Source organism: Rhipicephalus microplus, chromosome 6, assembly GCF_043290135.1.
Source record: "Rhipicephalus microplus isolate Deutch F79 chromosome 6, USDA_Rmic, whole genome shotgun sequence".
NCBI classification, from domain to species: Eukaryota; Metazoa; Arthropoda; class Arachnida; order Ixodida; family Ixodidae; genus Rhipicephalus; species Rhipicephalus microplus.
The window spans coordinates 198,123,553-198,142,108 of NC_134705.1; the positions used below are offsets into that span (position 1 = coordinate 198,123,553).

The following is an 18,556-nucleotide window of genomic DNA, read 5'->3' on the forward strand; positions in this document are numbered from 1 at the left end:
ATTCAACGTAGCTTGTATAGATATTGAGTACAGAAAAAGTCTCACTAAATTATATAATGAATTCTTAGCTGATTCCCTGGGTGGGTATGAGCCATGTTTAAGGATTCATAATCATCAGCCCCACTTCTTTTAGGCATCAATATTAAATACTGAAAATTTCTCATAAGCTCACATAATCAATTCTTGAGCAATCCCCGTTGGTGGGTACGAGCCATGTTGGAGCTATCACCATCATCATTATCATTAGCTCTACTCTTTTTTTTCAGGCTGTCCAGTGCTACCCCGATACTGCCATAATTTTTTTTCCATATGTAATAGCTAAGTTATATTTCTTTTGCATTTTTAACCACACGACTTGTCACCATGCAGCAAGTCGCACACGATGTGAGTTGAATTGAATAGCACGTAACTTTAATCAGTCCTGTGCGGAATGTGACAGGTTAGCACACCCAGCTCAGTCCCTTGTCATGGTTGTTTAAGCCAACAGCAACAACGTTACGAAAGCTGTGTGAAAGACGAGCAGGCATTGTGAAGGGGGCGTGAACGAGGGTCGCCACCTTAATCATTTCCACGTGCTCCAAGACGGTTTTAGCACACAGCGCTTCTTCAACAGGTGTACGTCTGCAGTCTCCCACGGAAGCGCCCCCACCGGCTGATGAAGGCGTACAGGGTGTCTCCAGGACTCAGTGTGCAGGTGGCGTCTCGGTGGCCGTGCAGGGTGTAGTCGGTACTAATCTTGCCCTGGCGAAAAATTGATTGATTGATTGTTTGATTGACTGTCTGGTGAACACACAAACCACACAATTAAGACATGGCATAGAAATTTGTATTTATAAGTAAGCATGCTGGTATGGCCATATTATAGTAAATACAAAATGAACAGCTACAGCCCTGTCGTCCACGTAGCCAGGCACATAAGCTCGTTTATAACACTTTCGCAAGGTAGTGTTAGTGAGCGTTTTCCTTATTACTTTCCTGAACGGTATTGCCATAGGCGTGCCCAGAGAATCCCTTTCAGAGCAGGGGAGAGGGCAAAGGCTCGTTGCAGCACCTCTTTCCTTATATCAATGTGTGAGGCTGACTGCACGCCACTCTTTAAATTACAAGGGGAGAGGGGGTGGCTTCCGCCTGCCCCCCTCTCCCCTCCATGCGCACTGCTATGAATAATGCTGCCCTGCGGGAACATGGAAGCTTAATGCATAACCTGATGACGTACGAAATACCGTACGGCAAATGAAACAAGCACATACCTTTAAAAATGAGGTATTTTCAAAACTAAGTACTTGTTACTGCACCCACCGCCTTGGTTTACTGGTTAAGGTGCTCGACTGCTGACTCGAAAGTAGCGGGATCGAATTTCGACCACGGTGGTTGTATTTCGATGGAGGCAGCATGCTAGACGCCAGTTTTTCTAGATTGAGGTGCGCATTAAAGAGCCCGAGGTGGTCGAAATTTCCGAAGTCATTCATGACGGCTTCTATCATAATCATGTCGAGGTTCTGGGACGCACAACCCCAATAATTATTTCAACTGCTCTTTATTGTGTGGCTGCAACTAATATGAAGTTCCCTAGGCATCCGTCTCTTTTGTATTCTAGCTCAAGAAAGTGGCGATTTGGGTTGGTTGGGACAAGTCAATCACTGCGGTAGTTAACGCAAACACGAAATGAACGACGGGTGCAGCATCCTTCTATCGCTTGTCCTAGACTTTTTGCTCGCACGTTCTACAAGAATTGGATAACCTCCCTTTATCTCACCCGTTGTCTCTTCATTTTTTTCAAGTATCGTTGAATGTAGTTTCCCTTTTCAAAATGTTCACTTCGGTGACGTTCCTATTGTTCTATAATCCAATCATTAAAACTGTGTAGTATGGTCTCACCAGGGCTACACCACACTGAAGCAGCCTGTCGAGGGTCTTCATCGCCCAGGGTGTCGGCAGGTGGCGCGAGAAGTCACCAAAGAAGGCCATGGAAAGGGCGTCCTTGTTGTGACCCTTGGTGTGGGCGCCGACGGCGTCCCAACCCCGTGCAACGTACACTCGCCCGTCGCCTCCGATGAGGAAGCTGTAGGCAATGTCCTCCCAACCTGCAAATACACTTGCTATTTCGTGTATGTCATGCCACACTGGCGGAGCCTGTAGATAGGTCAGATCCAGGCAATGTCTCTAGATCACCCGTTTCAAAGGGCAAGACCTCATACCTCATCGCCACCATGATCATCAGGAAGAGGCAGTTGTATGTCCCCAAGAGTTTTTAAGCTTTTCATGTGTATATACTATAAGTACACACATAGAAATGCCCAAATGAACATAACAGAAGGTTGAACACCTCGAAAAAAGTTTCTGGCTTTGCCCCTGTCATGGCAGACGCCACAGCTGCTTGGTGGTTCATGCATGATGCTCAGCTGCTGACACGAAAGACGCAGGCTCCACTCTGGCTACGGCGGTCACATTTGGGTGCATAATAATATGATTGTTGGAGATTATGTGGGATGCAATACTTGAGAAATTTGGTTCATCTGGTGTTCTTGAATGTGCACCTGAATTTTTTCACCCCATCCAAACGCAGCCATCGCGGCCGATATTCGATCCGGCTACCTCAGCCGAGTGTACTATAGGGGAAGTTCGAGGACACCTAAAAAAGTCACAAGGGTCTTTATGCAGTTGTAAGATGACTGACAGCACATGCCATCCTTTTTTTTTTCAATTTTCATAATACGTTTTATTGATTAGCCTCTCCCACTTTAAACTTTTCTGCACCCAGTGTGGTTTTGTACCGCCTCCAGAATCTAATGCATTGGGAGCTTTTTGTCCCCGGCGTGTTTTATTTAGTGCCTCCGGGGTCGGCCTACCTTCGCCCATACGATGACATCATGTGACGTCACATTGTGCCAAGTCATATTGATGCCATGATGATTTCACACATTTTGACAACATGTTACGTCATGATGACATCACAGGGCGGTGTCGCCAAGTGATGATGATGTGTTTCAGCACTCGTGTTGATGCCAAGGGTCACTCCTCATGTTTGGTGAGGCGGCATCTTTAACCTTAATAAAAACGAGGAGCGTAATGTCTGGACAATAGTATTGCTATGCCGTTACACGGAGCAGTGCATCAAGCTTACCATTCCTGAATCTTATCGCCCCGCAGGTCGCAGCATCGAATCCCAGCTGTGGCGGTCGCATTTTTGATGGAAGCGGAAATGCTTGATGCCTGTGTGCTTCGATTTAGGTGCATGTTAGGGAACACCAGGTGGTCAAATTTCCGAAGCCCGCCACTACGGCGACTCATAATCTTATGGTGGCTTTGGGACGTCAAGCCCCGCCGCGGTGGTCTAGTGGCTAAGGTACTCGGCTGCTGACCCGCAGGGCGCGGGTTCGAATCCCGGCTGCGGCACCTGCATTTCCGATGGAGGCAGAAATGTTGTAGGCCCATGTGCTCATATTTGGGTGCACGTTTAAAAACCCCAGGTGGTCTAAATTTCCAGAGCCCTCCACTACGGCGTCTGTCATAATCATATAGTGGTTTTGGGACGTTAAACCCCACATATCAATCAATCAATTGGGACGTCAAACTTCAACAATTATTGTTGCTATAAATCTTATTATGATTGTTAAGCAGATTATACCTTTAGTGACTTGGTGGTAGTGTTGAATGTACCGCATCTTCTCTGAACAAGTCCACGTGTCGAAGCATTCCCCTCCAGCGGTGTGGTGCACGAAGACACGGGGTACAGGCTGAACCTTGAGCCTTTCCCACTCTTTGGGTGGCCGGGCACCCCAGGCTTGGCGGGGTACAAACTCGATGCCGGAGCAGGCCAGCATCACGAGGTACTTGTGCCGCAGCAGCTGGGGTAGCCACCAAGCTGTGCCCTCGTTTCCTCGGTTCCAGTCAGGATAGCCATGCGAAGTTGCGCCAGCCTCGAGGGAGCCTTCACGTAAAATGACAGCGACAGTCATCAGCTAGCATCATCAAAATTTCTGCGTAACAATGCTCTAGCGATATGCCAAAGGGGCTACGATTAACCACATCCACCCTCTATCCTTCCAACTCCCGCTGACTGCACGTTGCCAACAAAGTACTTTCTCTAAAGCAAATAATGAAACCCTTATCAAAAATAGCATACATGTGCTGCCAACAATATATATAGCTCCTGGGTTTTCATTACGAATGTTTTCCCAAAATAGGATCCATATAACGTTACATGTGCATAATTACAGCCATTAGAAAAATAAATGGCCGGGAAAAATCGCAACTCATGTGGGAGCTAATGCAAAAGTCGTGTGGGTGGCTAAGGAATGCTTGTATAACATTCTATCAATGCTTCTTGGTACTCTTTAGCAGTATCATAGCCAATAATATTTTTCGGGGTGTGGCCGGATTTAATTAGGCTTTGTGTTTGTTTGCGTGTGCATTTGTATCTGTACTTGTACATATATCTGTGCACATGAAAAATTGAAAAGTTGTGTGTGTGGGGGGGGGGGGGGGGGGTGAACACTTTTCACCCTGGCTATGCCAATGCCCCATATATATATAAATTGCTCGGAAATTTTATAAATTTTCCGGCCACCAATTTATAAAATATTTAATAAAACTCCTCTTCAGTAAACGACGGCCAAAACTCGGGCTTCCTTCAAAAGAAGAGAACAAAGAAAAGTAAGCTATACTGCGTGCATAGAAGGTTTGATTAGGTTAGGTTGGGTTGTGTCAGGTAAGGTTAGGTTGGGGTAGGTTAGGTTAGGTTGGGGTAGGTTAGGTTAGGTTGGGTTGGGTTAGGTTAGGTTGCTTGAGCAGCACGTCACTCGTTCAATGTATAAACCAAGCCTGCAAAATAATAATATTTTCACGTCTAGGCAGCTCTGACTAACCCACGGGCGGATATATGAATACTTTGTTGCCATCCACATGTGCTGGCGCAAGAACGTGAAATGGGCTGTAGATGTAAGGAATGAAACTGTAGACGTTCAACTAAAGCATGCAATTAAAAGGGGCGTCCAATCAATCAGAAACTACAAAATCAGAAAGGCATGGAAGCAAGAGCACCAGAAGTGGCCCGATGGAGGTATGGTTATTTCCTGTTTCTTTTAGTGATTCAAACATGAAAGAAGTTCGGGGGAAGATGGAGACATTAAGCAGTGGCGTTGCCAGGGGGTGGCATGTCGGGCCCGTGCCCCCTCTTCTCCCTATATATATATGTGTGCGTGCATGTGTGTTTGTGCAATTGCAAACAAAGCACAAAGTGACACTCGACTTCATTTGCACCCTTCATCTGAAGGTTAAGGAGGTGCACCTCTTCCCCCCCTTCCCAAAATGATTCTCACTGAAAGATAAGCTACCAATTAAATTATGCTTCAAAGTCGGCGTTGTCCCCTTATTGGAACTTTGCCTCCAGCGATATTCTTGTTAAACAACTTCTCAACAATTCTGTTTGTAGAAGAGATATAGTCCTATTGCACGGTGTCTCTGGCTCAAGATGTGGCCATTGTGAATTTTGATATGTCCGGACTCAATGCAGTCCCCAATGGCGTTACTCCACGCTACTCTATCCATCTACCTTAGCAGCCCATTGTCCATCCACATGAGTATGCGTGTCGTGTGGGGGGCTGGAGTAGGGAGAGGGGGGGCACACAGCCCCCCAACGATATAAGAGGAACACCTTGTACATTTGCTCAGGAGGCTCTGTACCATCACTGTTTAGTGAGGAGGGTTATGACCATGCGGGATTTTGGTAATAATGGCGGCAGAGCAGCACAGATGTTTCATTCCAAGAGCGGTTTACTTCTCATTTTTACTCTGGAAAAGCCAGTCCCTAGATGCAGGCCATACTGAGATCTGGTATCATTAAGCAGTACAGTAAAAGCAAAGGTGAAGCATATAGAACGAACACACCACACGAAGTGCTGATACAGCAATCTGGGTGTCAAAAGCACACAAATCCAAGGGCAATACCTTCATAGAGCTTTTCCGTATGTTTCACCTTCGTTTTTACCACGCAGTTTTCTGACGCAATATGTTCAACTAGAGAGCCAAGAAGTTCAACTTATTAGACTTTGCTTGTTCAAAAGACTTCGTGAAAGTATCGTTCTTGGGTCCATGTGAATTGGTTGACGACATTGCTCTGTCAGCATTCCATGTGGTGTGTTCTTTGTTCCATGCTTGGTCGGCGTTTTTGCCGCCCTATTTTCTGGTACATGATGTTCAACCAGCCAGCCAACAAGTTCACCTTATTGGACGCTCTTAGAGCAACAACGTTGCCTCAATAACAGTTTTTCATCTATCCCAGAGCTTGTTCTTGGCCCTCGACCCATAGAACAATAAGGTCGGAGGGAATGTGGGATGCTGTCGTGAAACATTGCTTTGCCTTTTTGGAGAATCCTGAGTTCGCTTATGTCCATACGCACACAGAATAACCCAAAGATTCACTCAGCTTGTCTGCTTCCGGTCACCAGAGGAGGCTTCCTTTAGCACAGCTACTACGAAGACGAAGGTAGTGACCAATCCATGAGCCATGTTGTCCAAATAGCTTCTTTTCGAATAACACTTTTTTTCTAGAATTCTTCAAACGAACATTTAAATCTGTGCCTCGGCTCTCGCTATACCTATTGTTCTCAAGTTCGCAGAGGGTGAAAATAGAGGCAACAATGGTCATTGCATGATGGATCACGCTGCAAACAAATGCCACCCCCGAACGATTATAATACTAACGACATTGAAAAGACTCCCCTCCCATTTTTTTTTCACTGTTTCCAACGACAATTTCAGTGTGTCCTTTGTGTCTTCATGTTTACTGTGGATGTCCCATTGTTGAAGTCAGGAACTTGTGTATGCAAATTAAAGTAATATTTTATTAAATATAGTTTATCAAATTCTTGCAAAAAAAATGAAAGTTTCATATACTAACAATTTCACCTTCATTCACTTTTTACACAAAGAACTTGTTGACGACGCTTTAACAAAACTCGAGTTACAATATTGGTCGCTACAATATTGGTCGTATGCATCTAGCAACTTTTTTTTTACGCTTCCTATCGAACTACACAAGCTTGCTGTAGTACTTTCACATACGAGATTCTTATGAAAAATCATTGGAATGTTCTCATCATGGTCAGTGCACAAGAAAGGACAAAAAAAAAAAAAAAACTCAAGAAAGTGCACAACACAAGCGCAGTCTAACAACTGAAAGTTTAATCAACACTCCAACATTAGAGTGCGGACTGGACGTACAATTGACAGGTTTACTCACTTTTTTTGGTTGCTTCCATATACTTGGATTATTCTTTTATTTATATTGGAACAAAATGAAACGGTGGTAATAAAAATTAATTTTTCAACATAACAGAACTAACAAGGTGAACACGAGTATTCTCAGCTTTGTTTGCTTTACATTTAGAATACGAGGCGACAACTCTTCTTCGAAATATTGTGTAAGCTGCAGAAGTGAAACGCAATTAACATTTCTTGCATAAACTTTACGAAACAGAAACTGTAGCCAGTGACAAAAGACCTGCAAAACACATCAGCACAAACTAGCAATTGTTTAATACATAGATGAGTATGACGTATATACAGTTGTTACCATATTTTACTTTTTTTTTAGTGCACACTGAGAGACGTACTGTCTCTGTCTTGTCTCTGTGTTTTGTACGTGCTAAAAAAATATTTTAAAGTCAAAATATTAATGCATGCCAATTCTCCCAGCTATCAATTTTACTGCAATACTGTTGTTAATTTCTGCTAATGTGTTTCCATACGTCTTTCATCGCTGTCTCCACTTTCCTTTTTGTAAAGTTTGGGCAAGAAACGTTGATTATGCTCAGCCAACGAGCACATTAAGCTTTTCTCAACTGAAACGTGCCTGCTACCACACCAAAGAAATAGTATACTTAAGTTTACTCATAATTTTCTTGTTAGCCTTGCTGAAATAATTTCAGTATTCTTGGAGGGTGGAGGGGCAATATTGATGCCTCTAATGCAAAATAACAGCTTTTCCTTCTTATTTTTTTTCTTCTTTGCAATTTATTGGTACATTTCTTTACGCCATATTCGTGATGGAAATACGTCAGCGTTTCCATGGTCGACCCCAGCATGAAACACTTGCATGTTAAAAAATTATTTTCGCCTTCCAGTCATCTTAGGTGAATCATAAGGCACCCGATGAGTTTATTTTTACTGCTCTTTTAATGTGGCACACTGCGGTTGTTGCCTCCTGGTGGGCTGCAGACGTACTTTTGGAGTCTCCCACCAAAGTTAGCCCACCGACTGATGTAACCGTACAGGGCATCACCGGGGCAACTCGTGCAGCCGGCGTCTCGGTGTCCGTGAATAGTGTAATCGGCAGAGATCTTTCCCTGGAAAAAAAAAAGTGTCGTGATTGATGGTTACAGCTACATGACTGCATGAATGGCTTTCTACCGAGAAGAATGAGGCGAAACGTGGAATCATTTTCGAAGCGGGACCTTCCAGGTAAAGAAATAAGTACAAATAATTGACAAATCAGGGGAAAAAAAGAAATAATATAATAAGTAGCTTAAGTTGTGGCACTCATTATAATTCTCCATTATTTCTGAGTTTCCTGTCACTGTAAGGTATTATCGATAAAGCAAGGGACGTCATATAAGGGCCCCTAAACTACCCCGACTTCAAAGACAAGAGAGCAGTTTCTTTCTTGCTTTTGCTACCCTTCCTACAAGCGCTCTTTGTTCCTTGCCATTTATTATTGGAATAGCAATTATATCGACAGTCTCAACCAGCGTCGCCACCACTTGAGCCGCCGTCATTCACATATATGTATACGTATGTACATATATACAAGGAATAATCCTCTAGACTCCTTTTTCTGCCGAGTGAACATCATCTTTTCGGTTGGAGTTATCTGCGTGTGCGCTAATCTTGTGAGGGAACAGGGGAGGGTGGGTGCGTATGGTTTCCGTAACGGTCAGTGCGTGGCTTGTGCCTCCACAGCAGGTGGGAGCTTCTATGGGTTGTGTTCTCAACATGAAAAAATGGTGCCGAAGGCATACCTGGAGCAGCTGTGTTTTCTTACACCAGCATTTTGTAGAGTTACTACTGTGGCCGCGCTGCAGGAAACTGATTACTTAGCAAGTGGACTACAATTAATATTGCTCCTAAAAATGCTAGCCTTGCTTCGTAAAACATTCCAATATGTTGCTGTCACATTTATTTGTTCGCACTTTTGGCAAAACTGTGAATTTTTTCTTCAGAAAACACGTGGAATGTCAGTACTAAGTGTAGTGCTGGTTAAGATTTTGCACTCTTCTAACACATGCTGTTATTTCCGCTCACGCAGTCACAAATGCTGAAAACAAAGTGAAATCAGTTGATCTCGCCCAACAGTTGGTGCGAGACAAAATACAACAGTCATCCGACTGCATGAGGAAACAGAGTAGGCGACAGTATACAACAGATACCTCTCGTATATCGACCAATAGAGAGCCTATTTCATCCCGACATCACGTGAATGAACAGCTGGCGTCATGAATTGTGTCGAAAAGACGGGGGATGCCGGGAGAGGATATCACGCTCGTTTTTTATATATCTTCAAAGGCTGTTTAGGGGCTATTTAAGCCAGGCATCTCAAACACGTGGCCCACATATTGCTGTGCTCGACCCATATTTTCTTCTAATTTTCATAAGTATGCGCGTCAGCTACGCAGGCATGACTGGTTTAAAGTATTGTCGTCGTCAGGCACCCTATGTGAGCACCATATGTTGAAGCATAGCAGTGAAGCAAACACAGTATTTTATATTCGGCGTCCAGATATCACTTATTTTGTAAGATTGGTATATTGACATGTTGTTAGATGACATCCTGGCGCCGCGAGTCTTCTCCAGAAAAGTAAACCTTTCCCTTATCTCATATACAAGTCGTATGAAAAACTCATAAATAGAAGTTGTGTCGAGCCGACATTTTTGTCTTCCTCAAGACTAGAACAGAACTGATATCTCATACAATCCGTCACCGCGGCTCCCCCCTCCCCTGTTCTCTCACACCCGCGTGTCCAATGGTGCCCCTTCCCTTCTATTGTTAGGATGGAGGAGAGGGTACGAAGCGTAGACACGCTGGCGCTAAAGAAATCACTTCTGTTCGAGCCTCGAGGAAGACATGTCGGCTTGTCGAAATGTTGGCTCAACACAACCCCTGTTTACGGATTTTTTATCGCAAGCTTCCATCTGCCCCTTCCTACCGTTTTTTTTTAATACAGGTCGCATGTGAGAAATGGGAAAGGTTTCCTTTTCAATGGTAACGTTAACTGACAATGTGTACAAACTAACCACCTCCCCCTCCCCACTTTGACCTTCTTTCCTGACCCGGTCCTCATGGAAATAAATTCTGTGGCTGTGGCCCACTGCCTGAATCAACATATTTGCACAGCACAAGACTACAAGTAGTTACAGCGTAACGATGGAAGAAGAGACAAAGACAGAAAAAAGCACCGACTTCCACTGAAATTTTATTAGCGAAAATGCTGGAAATATATGTGCCCATTATAAAAAGCAGCACATCACAGCACAACCGCTCAACCTATTGCGTCACAGCCAGACAATCAAAATCTCGTTAAGCGGCTGCAACACCACACCTCAGCGCAAACTCACAATATATTGTGTCAAAGCAAAATACTTGATTTCTTTTTATTTAATGAGTGCAAACGAAGGCATGGTGATACATAGATCACCCAGCATTTGAATTTGATTGGCCTCAATAACCTCTTGTGTTAGCTGCTGACGGTGTTTTGCGACAACGGTGCACAACGCTGCCCGAATCGAGTTTGAGACTCCTGCTATAAGAGGACGTTTCAATTAGGTGCGCAGTAAGAAATTTGGGAAGGGGGAGTGGGGAGGAGGGTCGCCGTTCTTTATATGTACGTTTATGCGTGCTTTTGTATGTGTACAGGTATAGTATATACGCATGCAAAGCTGAACATTCTCGAGCAGGGGGGGGGGGGGGAGTAGTTTCCAATATCCAGCTCTTACATTCTTCGCTTACCCCCTTGGTTTCGATCGATGAATGGCCAGCCGAGACTGTTTGTCCGGGCTGCAACCTCAACAAACTCAGTGGAAATCTTTTCTATATTGCTCTTAATCACCTAAATTTTTCATCTTTATATCAATCTCTCTCTGTTTTGACAACAGTGTTATTTATTATGGCTTTTGTCAAATTTAGTGTCAACCACGATTCTTATTATTCGAGTACACAAGTATAAGAACTAGGTTACAGAACTGGTGAACAGCTGGCACTTATAGTCGCATTCCGTAGTGTCCATAGAATTTCTTACATTTTTTACTAGAGGGCACTCTGTGACTGCAATCATTGCGCTACCATGGGAATAATGGGTAGTACGCGGATTTGCCTGTTTTTCGTCCTTGCTTCTTTAAATGCGCTTCTATCTTGGTTTATTGTGGCATTTTGGTGTTTGTTTCGGATAAAATAATAGCTCGTTGTAAACCTTGGGAGCTAACATGAGTTGGTGAGCCTAAAAGGGTCCAAGGGTTGATGTGTGGTTATTTAATTTATACTAAACTCTGTCTTGCGACAAAGTGGCTGCAAGCCACGCGGAGCCAATCTAATAAAGCTAAGGCATAACCATGTACTTCCGGTCATTCCCAAGCTGGCTTGGGCACCTTGCTTTGCAGCTACCATAGACGCTAGCGCCAGAGTTCCCTCTAGTGTGCTATTCTGGAACTCTACGGTAGTGTCATATATACGTCACCAGGGCAACACCGCATTGCAGCAGCCTGTGCAGCGCCCATATGGCCCTCGGTGTTGGCAGGTGTCGCGAGAAGTCGCCGATGAAGGAGGCGGCAAGCGCGTCTTTGTTGTGTCCCTTCGTGTGAGCGCCTTCTGCGTCCCAGCCGCGGGCCACGTACACTCTCCCGTCGCCACCGATGAGGAAGCTGTAGCCGAGGTCGAACCAGTCTGCGAACGCACGACATAATTTTCACTGGTTAAGCTAGCCTGCGCAGGCGACGCGATCATGCATAAAAGCGACTTCTTTTTCGATAAGTAAATATACAATAGGTTACATATTAAGAAAAAATGTCAAGTTCATCCTGTCCCTCCCACAGGGAACTTTAATAAGTGCTCGATCCAATAGCACTCACTCATTTTTGTGACGTCAAACACTTCACGGGTGTTGATTGATCGATTGATTGATTGAATGATTGATTTATATGTGGGGTGTAACGTCCCAAAACCACCATCTGATTATGAGAGACGCCGTAACAGAGGGCTCCGGAAATTTCGACCACCTGGGGTTCTTTAACGTGCACCCAAGTCTGAGCACACGGGCCTACAACAGTTCCGCCTCCATCGGAAGTGCAGCTGCCGCAGCCGGGATTCGAACCCGCGGCCTGCGGGTCAGCAGCCGAGTACCTTAGCCACTAGATCACCGCGGCGGGGCACTTCACGGGTGTTTCAGGTGGTTGAATTTTTCATACTCGCGCACGTTTATGTCATTCGTTTTGTCAGAAACTTGAACGTCCTAGTAAAATTCATCTGGGATTCTGACATCGCTGTTCAGCCAAACGAAATGTTATAGGTATTAACAACGAACCTTTAGTTTTTATTATGTGTATAGTATCTGTGTTAGTATTATATAGTAGTAAAATAGATTTCATTTCTTGGAATACAAGAAAAAGGAACAGAGGCAGAAGGAATTTTATGTACCTGAAAAAAATCTCTGCACCTGAAGTTCGCCACATATACACATTTCTTGCTCATACGTGCAAACAAGACTTATTGACATTTCATGTACCACATGCGCACTGTCCGATGAAGAAAGCCTAATCTTGATGTGTATAATAATGCTTTACTTATAAGTTAAGCGCCTCTAACCACGTTCCCCAGGTGAAATTGGTCACCTTGTACTTGCATGCATGCAAACAAACTTGCGTAGCTATACACGTATAGTGGTCGCACCACCAGCCCTCCTAGAAATAACATCCTGCAGCTTCGCCACTGCTGATAGTCACCGTTTCTTGCGAGTATGACGCAGTATGTCTACCTCTGGTATCCATGTGGAAGTTCTGCCAGTAGCGCATTCTCTGCGAACAGCTCCAGAAGTCGAAGCACTCAGCTTCCGTTGTGTGGTGCACAAAGAATCGCGGCACTGGTTGCACCTTGAGCCTCTCCCAACCCTTGGGTGGACGGGCGTCCCAAACGTGGCGGGGCACGAATTCGATGCCCGAACAAGCGAGCTTCGCATGCATCTCATCCGGAATCGGCCAAGGTCGCCACCACTTGCCAGCGATCCCTTGCTGCCAGTGCGGCCACATGCGGCTATAGCCATAAGCAGCCGTGCCGGCTATATCGTAGCCTTCAAAAAAGAAGCAATACATTGCAGAACTGTAATCAAACGACATTCACCAAGTTGAAAGTGATATTCAGTGATAAATTTGTGCCTACTGGAGCTTGTTAAGCTGCTGCAATCGTGATAGTTGATTACTTACTTACGAATAAATAAAAAGGTTGTAAAATGTAGAACAAATCAGTCGAAAGACACGAAGGCAGCGAAAGAAAACCCCCAGACAGGATGAGCGCTGGACTCACAACTGAATGCTTACAGAATAAATCCCACAACCCACACGCATGAACTTGAAGCACATGCGTAAATAGGCCCTCTAAGCCCTGTCACAGTTGCACACCTTACAGTACAAAATGTGAAACGTGTCAATGTGGTACAAATAGCACCTCGCCATAACGCACGCAACTTCAACGCAACGTGGACCAGCTATAGGAAAGCGAATTCTACCTCTGTAAGAAAAACTGGGGGAAAACTGAGGGACATAAACACTCATTTGTAAGCCCAACGCTTGTCCTGTGTGGGTGTTTTCCATCGCCGCCTAAGTTTTTTCACCAGTTTTCTCCACCGATTGCTCCGGGTAGGGGAACACACACAAAGTCACGTATAATTATTAAGGACAGTAAAAATATAGAGTACAACTCTGTCATCTCTTTCACAGTATGCCATAAGAGGGTATGTATTGCAGTCAGGAGGGAAATATCAATCGATTATCTTCTTGTGTGACGTACCCCAAAAAGTACTTATCTTGATCCTGAACCAACAGGAGTCACCCCCAGAGGACAGGGTCCACATTTCAAGCTGTTCGTATCGTAATGAGCCGGTATGATTATCGAGGGTACCAATACATAAACGAAGTATGCAGTTCAGGCTGTGCATGTAATTATCACATGGGTTTACAATATACTCTTTCACTTCTATATAGTCAAACTACGACATTAAGTATTTTTCTTCAAAATGGGATTAGCAAGTTTTCATATGAGCAACAAAGTGACCAGACAGAATCCTTTCTGAAGTAAAGCAGGAAAATAAATTACAGACTATGGTTATTGACAGGACGCTGAAGTAGACGCACAACAAAAGGTCTCTGTTATTACTTATGCTTAATGTCCATACACCAAAATAAGAACAACTCAACTCATTTGCTTTCTTTCGCCGGAACGTGCACGGTCAAGCACAGCTGCAATGATGGCGACCAAGATGGCCAGCACGTGTGCCGCGTTGACATGTTTCCTAGCCATTTTTTTCATTCACTGGCAACCTGCTTGAAAGAACACCGATATTATGAGGCTATTCTGGGTGGTCAGCTATGAAAATATGTGCCTCAGCTCATACGCTTTCACAGCTGACCACTCAGAATATTTCCAATGGCTAATGTGGACAGCATTGTTCACGGCATGATTGATTGTCATTCAGACAATGCACTGTGGTACACTTGTAGCGCATTGCTGGATGTTGAAATTTCTTGTTTTTTTTCTCTCTCTTTTTCTCTGTCAGCATTGACGAAACAAAGAAAGTTACTTTGTACTTAGTATACTGAAGATTTTACTGAGGGAGACATCTGTGCGATTTTTTTTCTGTAGACGTCTAAATTTCAAATTTAGAAGTGACAGAAGCATAGGTGAACTGTCTTTCAAGGACCCAAGGTAGGGAGGTGGGAGAGTTGCATTTGATGCATCCTGTAGAAAATCAGTGCAAATAGGACGGCACACAAGAATGAAAAGCACAGTGCGAGTGCAGTCTAACAACTGAAGTTTAATGAAACAAAAATGAACACAACGAAAAGCAACACATGTGTGCGCAAAAAAAAAAGGTGATGTCAAAAAAATGGCTGAGCTTGCGTACCTCGTAATCTAAGACGTATTCGTAAGACGGTTCAGATATACATTCAATACCCTCGTTTCTGATAAAGAATGCCTCAACAAGTTCATGCCTTATTTTATCTTTACGCTTCAGCATAATGGCAGTGTAACTGAAAAATAGTTTATCTCGACCTTTCGGCCCACTGCAGATCATGTGGATGCGAACAGTTTATTGCACTTGGCAGGCGTGACGTCAAGGGAAAATTCACTGGGTCACTTGCACATTCACCTTCTTCTTTTTCACCTTCTCTTATATAGAATGACTATAACGTGAAAGTTGTCTTATTTTACTTATCAGTCGATGTATAAGGGAGCAGGGAACATGATTCGTGGCTTCACGTGCCACTGCCGAACACATTCTTTATTTTCTTCTATTGAGGTCACATGCTTCCCGATTTTGTTCACCACTCAAAAGAGGGCACTACAACAGCGTCACGTAGCATTATGTCACACGACGTTGTGCTAGTATTTCTGGCATCGTGATGACACCATCACGTGACAATGATCTTTTGCGTCGCTTGTTCCCGACACAGCGCCAGGGTGGTCTTTGCCGGTGGCCAAATTTCCTGTTTGATGTGGCATCTAAGCCTTTCGCCTTGCTGGAAGACAGCAGAGTAGGTCAAGTAATGAATGCGTGTTAAGTGCATCTTGGGCGACATCAAGAAATGAGCACGGTACGGGCAACAAGACCGTTGGTCATGCAGAAAGTATATTCCAAAAGATCGCAAGTTCTAGAGGGAGAGGCAAAATGTTGGGTGGGTGGACAAGATTAAGAAGTTTGAGGAGATAACGTGACCACGGGATCGGGCTGATTGGTGGAACATGGGAGTGGCCTTTGTCTTGCAGTTAGCGCAGTCAGGCTGATGATGATGACAAAACCACTATAGATAAGAGGATTGGAACGTCGGTATGCTTTGTATAAGTACTCCTTGCTGGGCCAGTTTGTCGATACTGATACTTGTAAGAAGAAAACGTAGAGAGAAATAGTTGAGGCACCCGCATCGGTAAACGAGAGGAGACCGGCATCAATGCTCCTTCCATCTACCTGAGTGACAAAGAGATAATGGTGTATATAAATGACTTACCACTCCTTGGGTTTGCCGTTAGCATTCTCGACAACGTATTTTTTAAGCCGTAGTGGTTTGCGCCGCACGCTGCGAATCGGGAGGTTGCTGGTTCTGCGCCGTGCGGCAGTATCTTCCCTTCTCGTTTTTTTAATCTGTTAGTATATATTTTACTACGTCATATCCGTGACGGAAATACGTCAGCGTAGCCTTGGTGAACCCCGGCATAAAACGCTTTCACGTTAAAAAAAAAGTAGGCACTTCTAACCTCGTAAACGAGTGTTCGATTTCTGGTGACGGTGGATGCATTTTGATGGGAGCAAACGCAAGAACATCTGTGTGCTCAGATGTATGTGCTCGCTAAAGAGCCCTAGATGGTCAGAATTAGCCTTTAGTGCCCCACTACCTCGTGCCTCATAATGGCATAGTGGTTTCACGCAAAAGACCTGAATCGAATTAAACAGATAGGGATCACGATATAGTGGAACCCGCACGTTGTATATATACCCTACTTGTATATACTGTAGTATATACCCTACTTGTATATACCCTACTTTTATATACCCTACGTTGTATATACCCTACTTTTATATATTTAAATCAGTTAGCCAAGAACATTCTTCTGAAGCTATATATATATATAATTTTAGCTGTAATCTAGTTTGTTTGCATTGTTACTAAAATTGTTTGTTTTTATTATGGCTCTTTACTGCATGTCATTTTGCAATTGCATTCTTTACGATTTTAATGATTATGGTTTTGTGTAAATAAATATGTATTCATATACCCTCCCTTTTATAGTCTCCGACAAGATTGGCAGAATTATTAAATAAATAAATATATATATGTGACGCTATGATGACTGAGAGACATAGCCTGGCTCATACCCCATGTTTATTCCATTCTGATTTATTCTTCTTCATTCACCTCTACTACTATGGCTTCATACGTCACATGATTCCCCTCCCCCCCGAAAGAAGCATGAGTTACGAATAAGAAAAAGTAAACAAAGAGAGGTTGAGAAGTCACATATGTCAAAATGCACAATTGGTTTCATGTCCCAGTGGTGTTCCGTAAACTCGCAAAACTTCAGAAAAGAGTGCAGCTGTCCATTGAATGGGGGAGTTCTGGTGGGTGAGGCTGGCTGTGGCATTCTGGAGAAGGTAACTGCGTCTTGCAAAACTGCACTGACCATGACACGACTTGAGCAGCTGCGAGGAACCAACAAGGTTAGAAGTCCTTGTGGCATTCGAAGGTCGGATGTCGTAGGCGCCAAATTCTCCATTGTACGCGCTGTATTCTGTGTCGCGGCTGAGACAGAATGAATGCTTCCAGCCTGCGTGTACAAGAACTGAAGTTCAACGAACTATGTCTATGTTCGTGCGTTGTACAAATGATATCGTCCAGTCTCTTTCGTAGTTTTCTGTGGCATTGGATCCGTTGATCGAATCGTGGGCGATGTTTGGATATCTGGCTCCGTCTTGATCTCTGCTGGAGAAAACTTGTGTGATGTTTCTTTTCGGGAAAATGGCTTGAATCTGATGTGTTCTTGCTGTCGAGGGAGACATCTTAAATTTGTCCACGCTTCACTTGAGTCTCTTGCAAATGGCTTTCCTTGAGCTGCAAGTGGTCTTTCAAAGACTGTGGTTGTCTGTGTCGGATAGCATGTCGCTTAACCTGGTTGATTTTCTTGTGCTGGTCTTTCTGGCGTTGCGAAAAATGTTGAGGTGGCAGCCCTTCCGGAAAAAGGCAATATTTTTCTTGGCAACTTGACATAGTGCTCACTTGGTAGCTGTTGCAATGGTTTTCATGCAGTGAAGTTACCAGAACAGACTTGACTGGAGTGGAGCAATATCACTGGCACCTGTGACATTACGGAGGCTTCGGGCATCCGGTACCTTGTGAGAGTTGGTGCTTCTGAGCCTTCTGTGTTTGGATTTTCACGTGGCTGCGCACTGGACGGTGATACCGCAACAGACGTGGTTTGGTCAGATCAGTTCTGAATGCCCGTCTTTTTGTGCAACTAACGAGTTGAGCTGTTCTGACGAATGGATCTGGATAAAAGCCGCAGGGCATGGCCGAGTATCCTACTTGTTCTGCAGCTCTATACTGACTGTAGTGGGCGTGTGAAGCGCGAGGTGAACGCTGTGAGCGACAAAAGAGCCAAGCGATGGAAAACCAGGATTTTCATTCTTCGAGTCGTCATGGAGTTGTTCAGTGTTTTCCCCATGTGTCAGCTGGTCTACCATGAACAAGGGGTCTTTATGACACGAATAGTGACCGTTAGGAGCCTTTGAAGAGCTGTGTCGTA

At 44.2% G+C, this 18,556-nt stretch overlaps 1 protein-coding gene across 1 annotated transcript; it reads right to left on the reverse strand.

Moving 5' to 3' along the window:
• Window positions 1–389: 389 nt before the first annotated feature.
• LOC119166857 (uncharacterized) lies at window positions 390–14,680 on the reverse strand. The gene is made up of 7 exons (XM_037418234.2): window positions 14,458–14,680; window positions 13,023–13,334; window positions 11,730–11,935; window positions 8,227–8,348; window positions 3,629–3,931; window positions 1,879–2,084; window positions 390–741 (listed from the first exon to the last, which is right to left on the reverse strand). Exons 2-7 carry the CDS (start codon window positions 13,305–13,307, stop codon window positions 607–609), a joined length of 1,257 nt encoding a protein of 418 aa, XP_037274131.2. The 5' UTR covers window positions 13,308–13,334; window positions 14,458–14,680; the 3' UTR covers window positions 390–606.
• Window positions 14,681–18,556: the final 3,876 nt, after the last annotated feature.

Coding starts and splice junctions, on each gene's coding strand:
- LOC119166857 (XM_037418234.2), bottom strand. CDS start 13,307: ATGGCTATAGCCGCATGTGGCCGCACTGGCAGCAAGGGATCGCTGGCA. Junction 3,932..8,226: donor TTTGGTGGGAGACTCCAAAA/GTACGTCTGCAG, acceptor TTTTACGTGAAG/GCTCCCTCGAGGCTGGCGCA. Junction 2,085..3,628: donor CTACCACCAAGTCACTAAAG/GTATAATCTGCT, acceptor GTGTATTTGCAG/GTTGGGAGGACATTGCCTAC.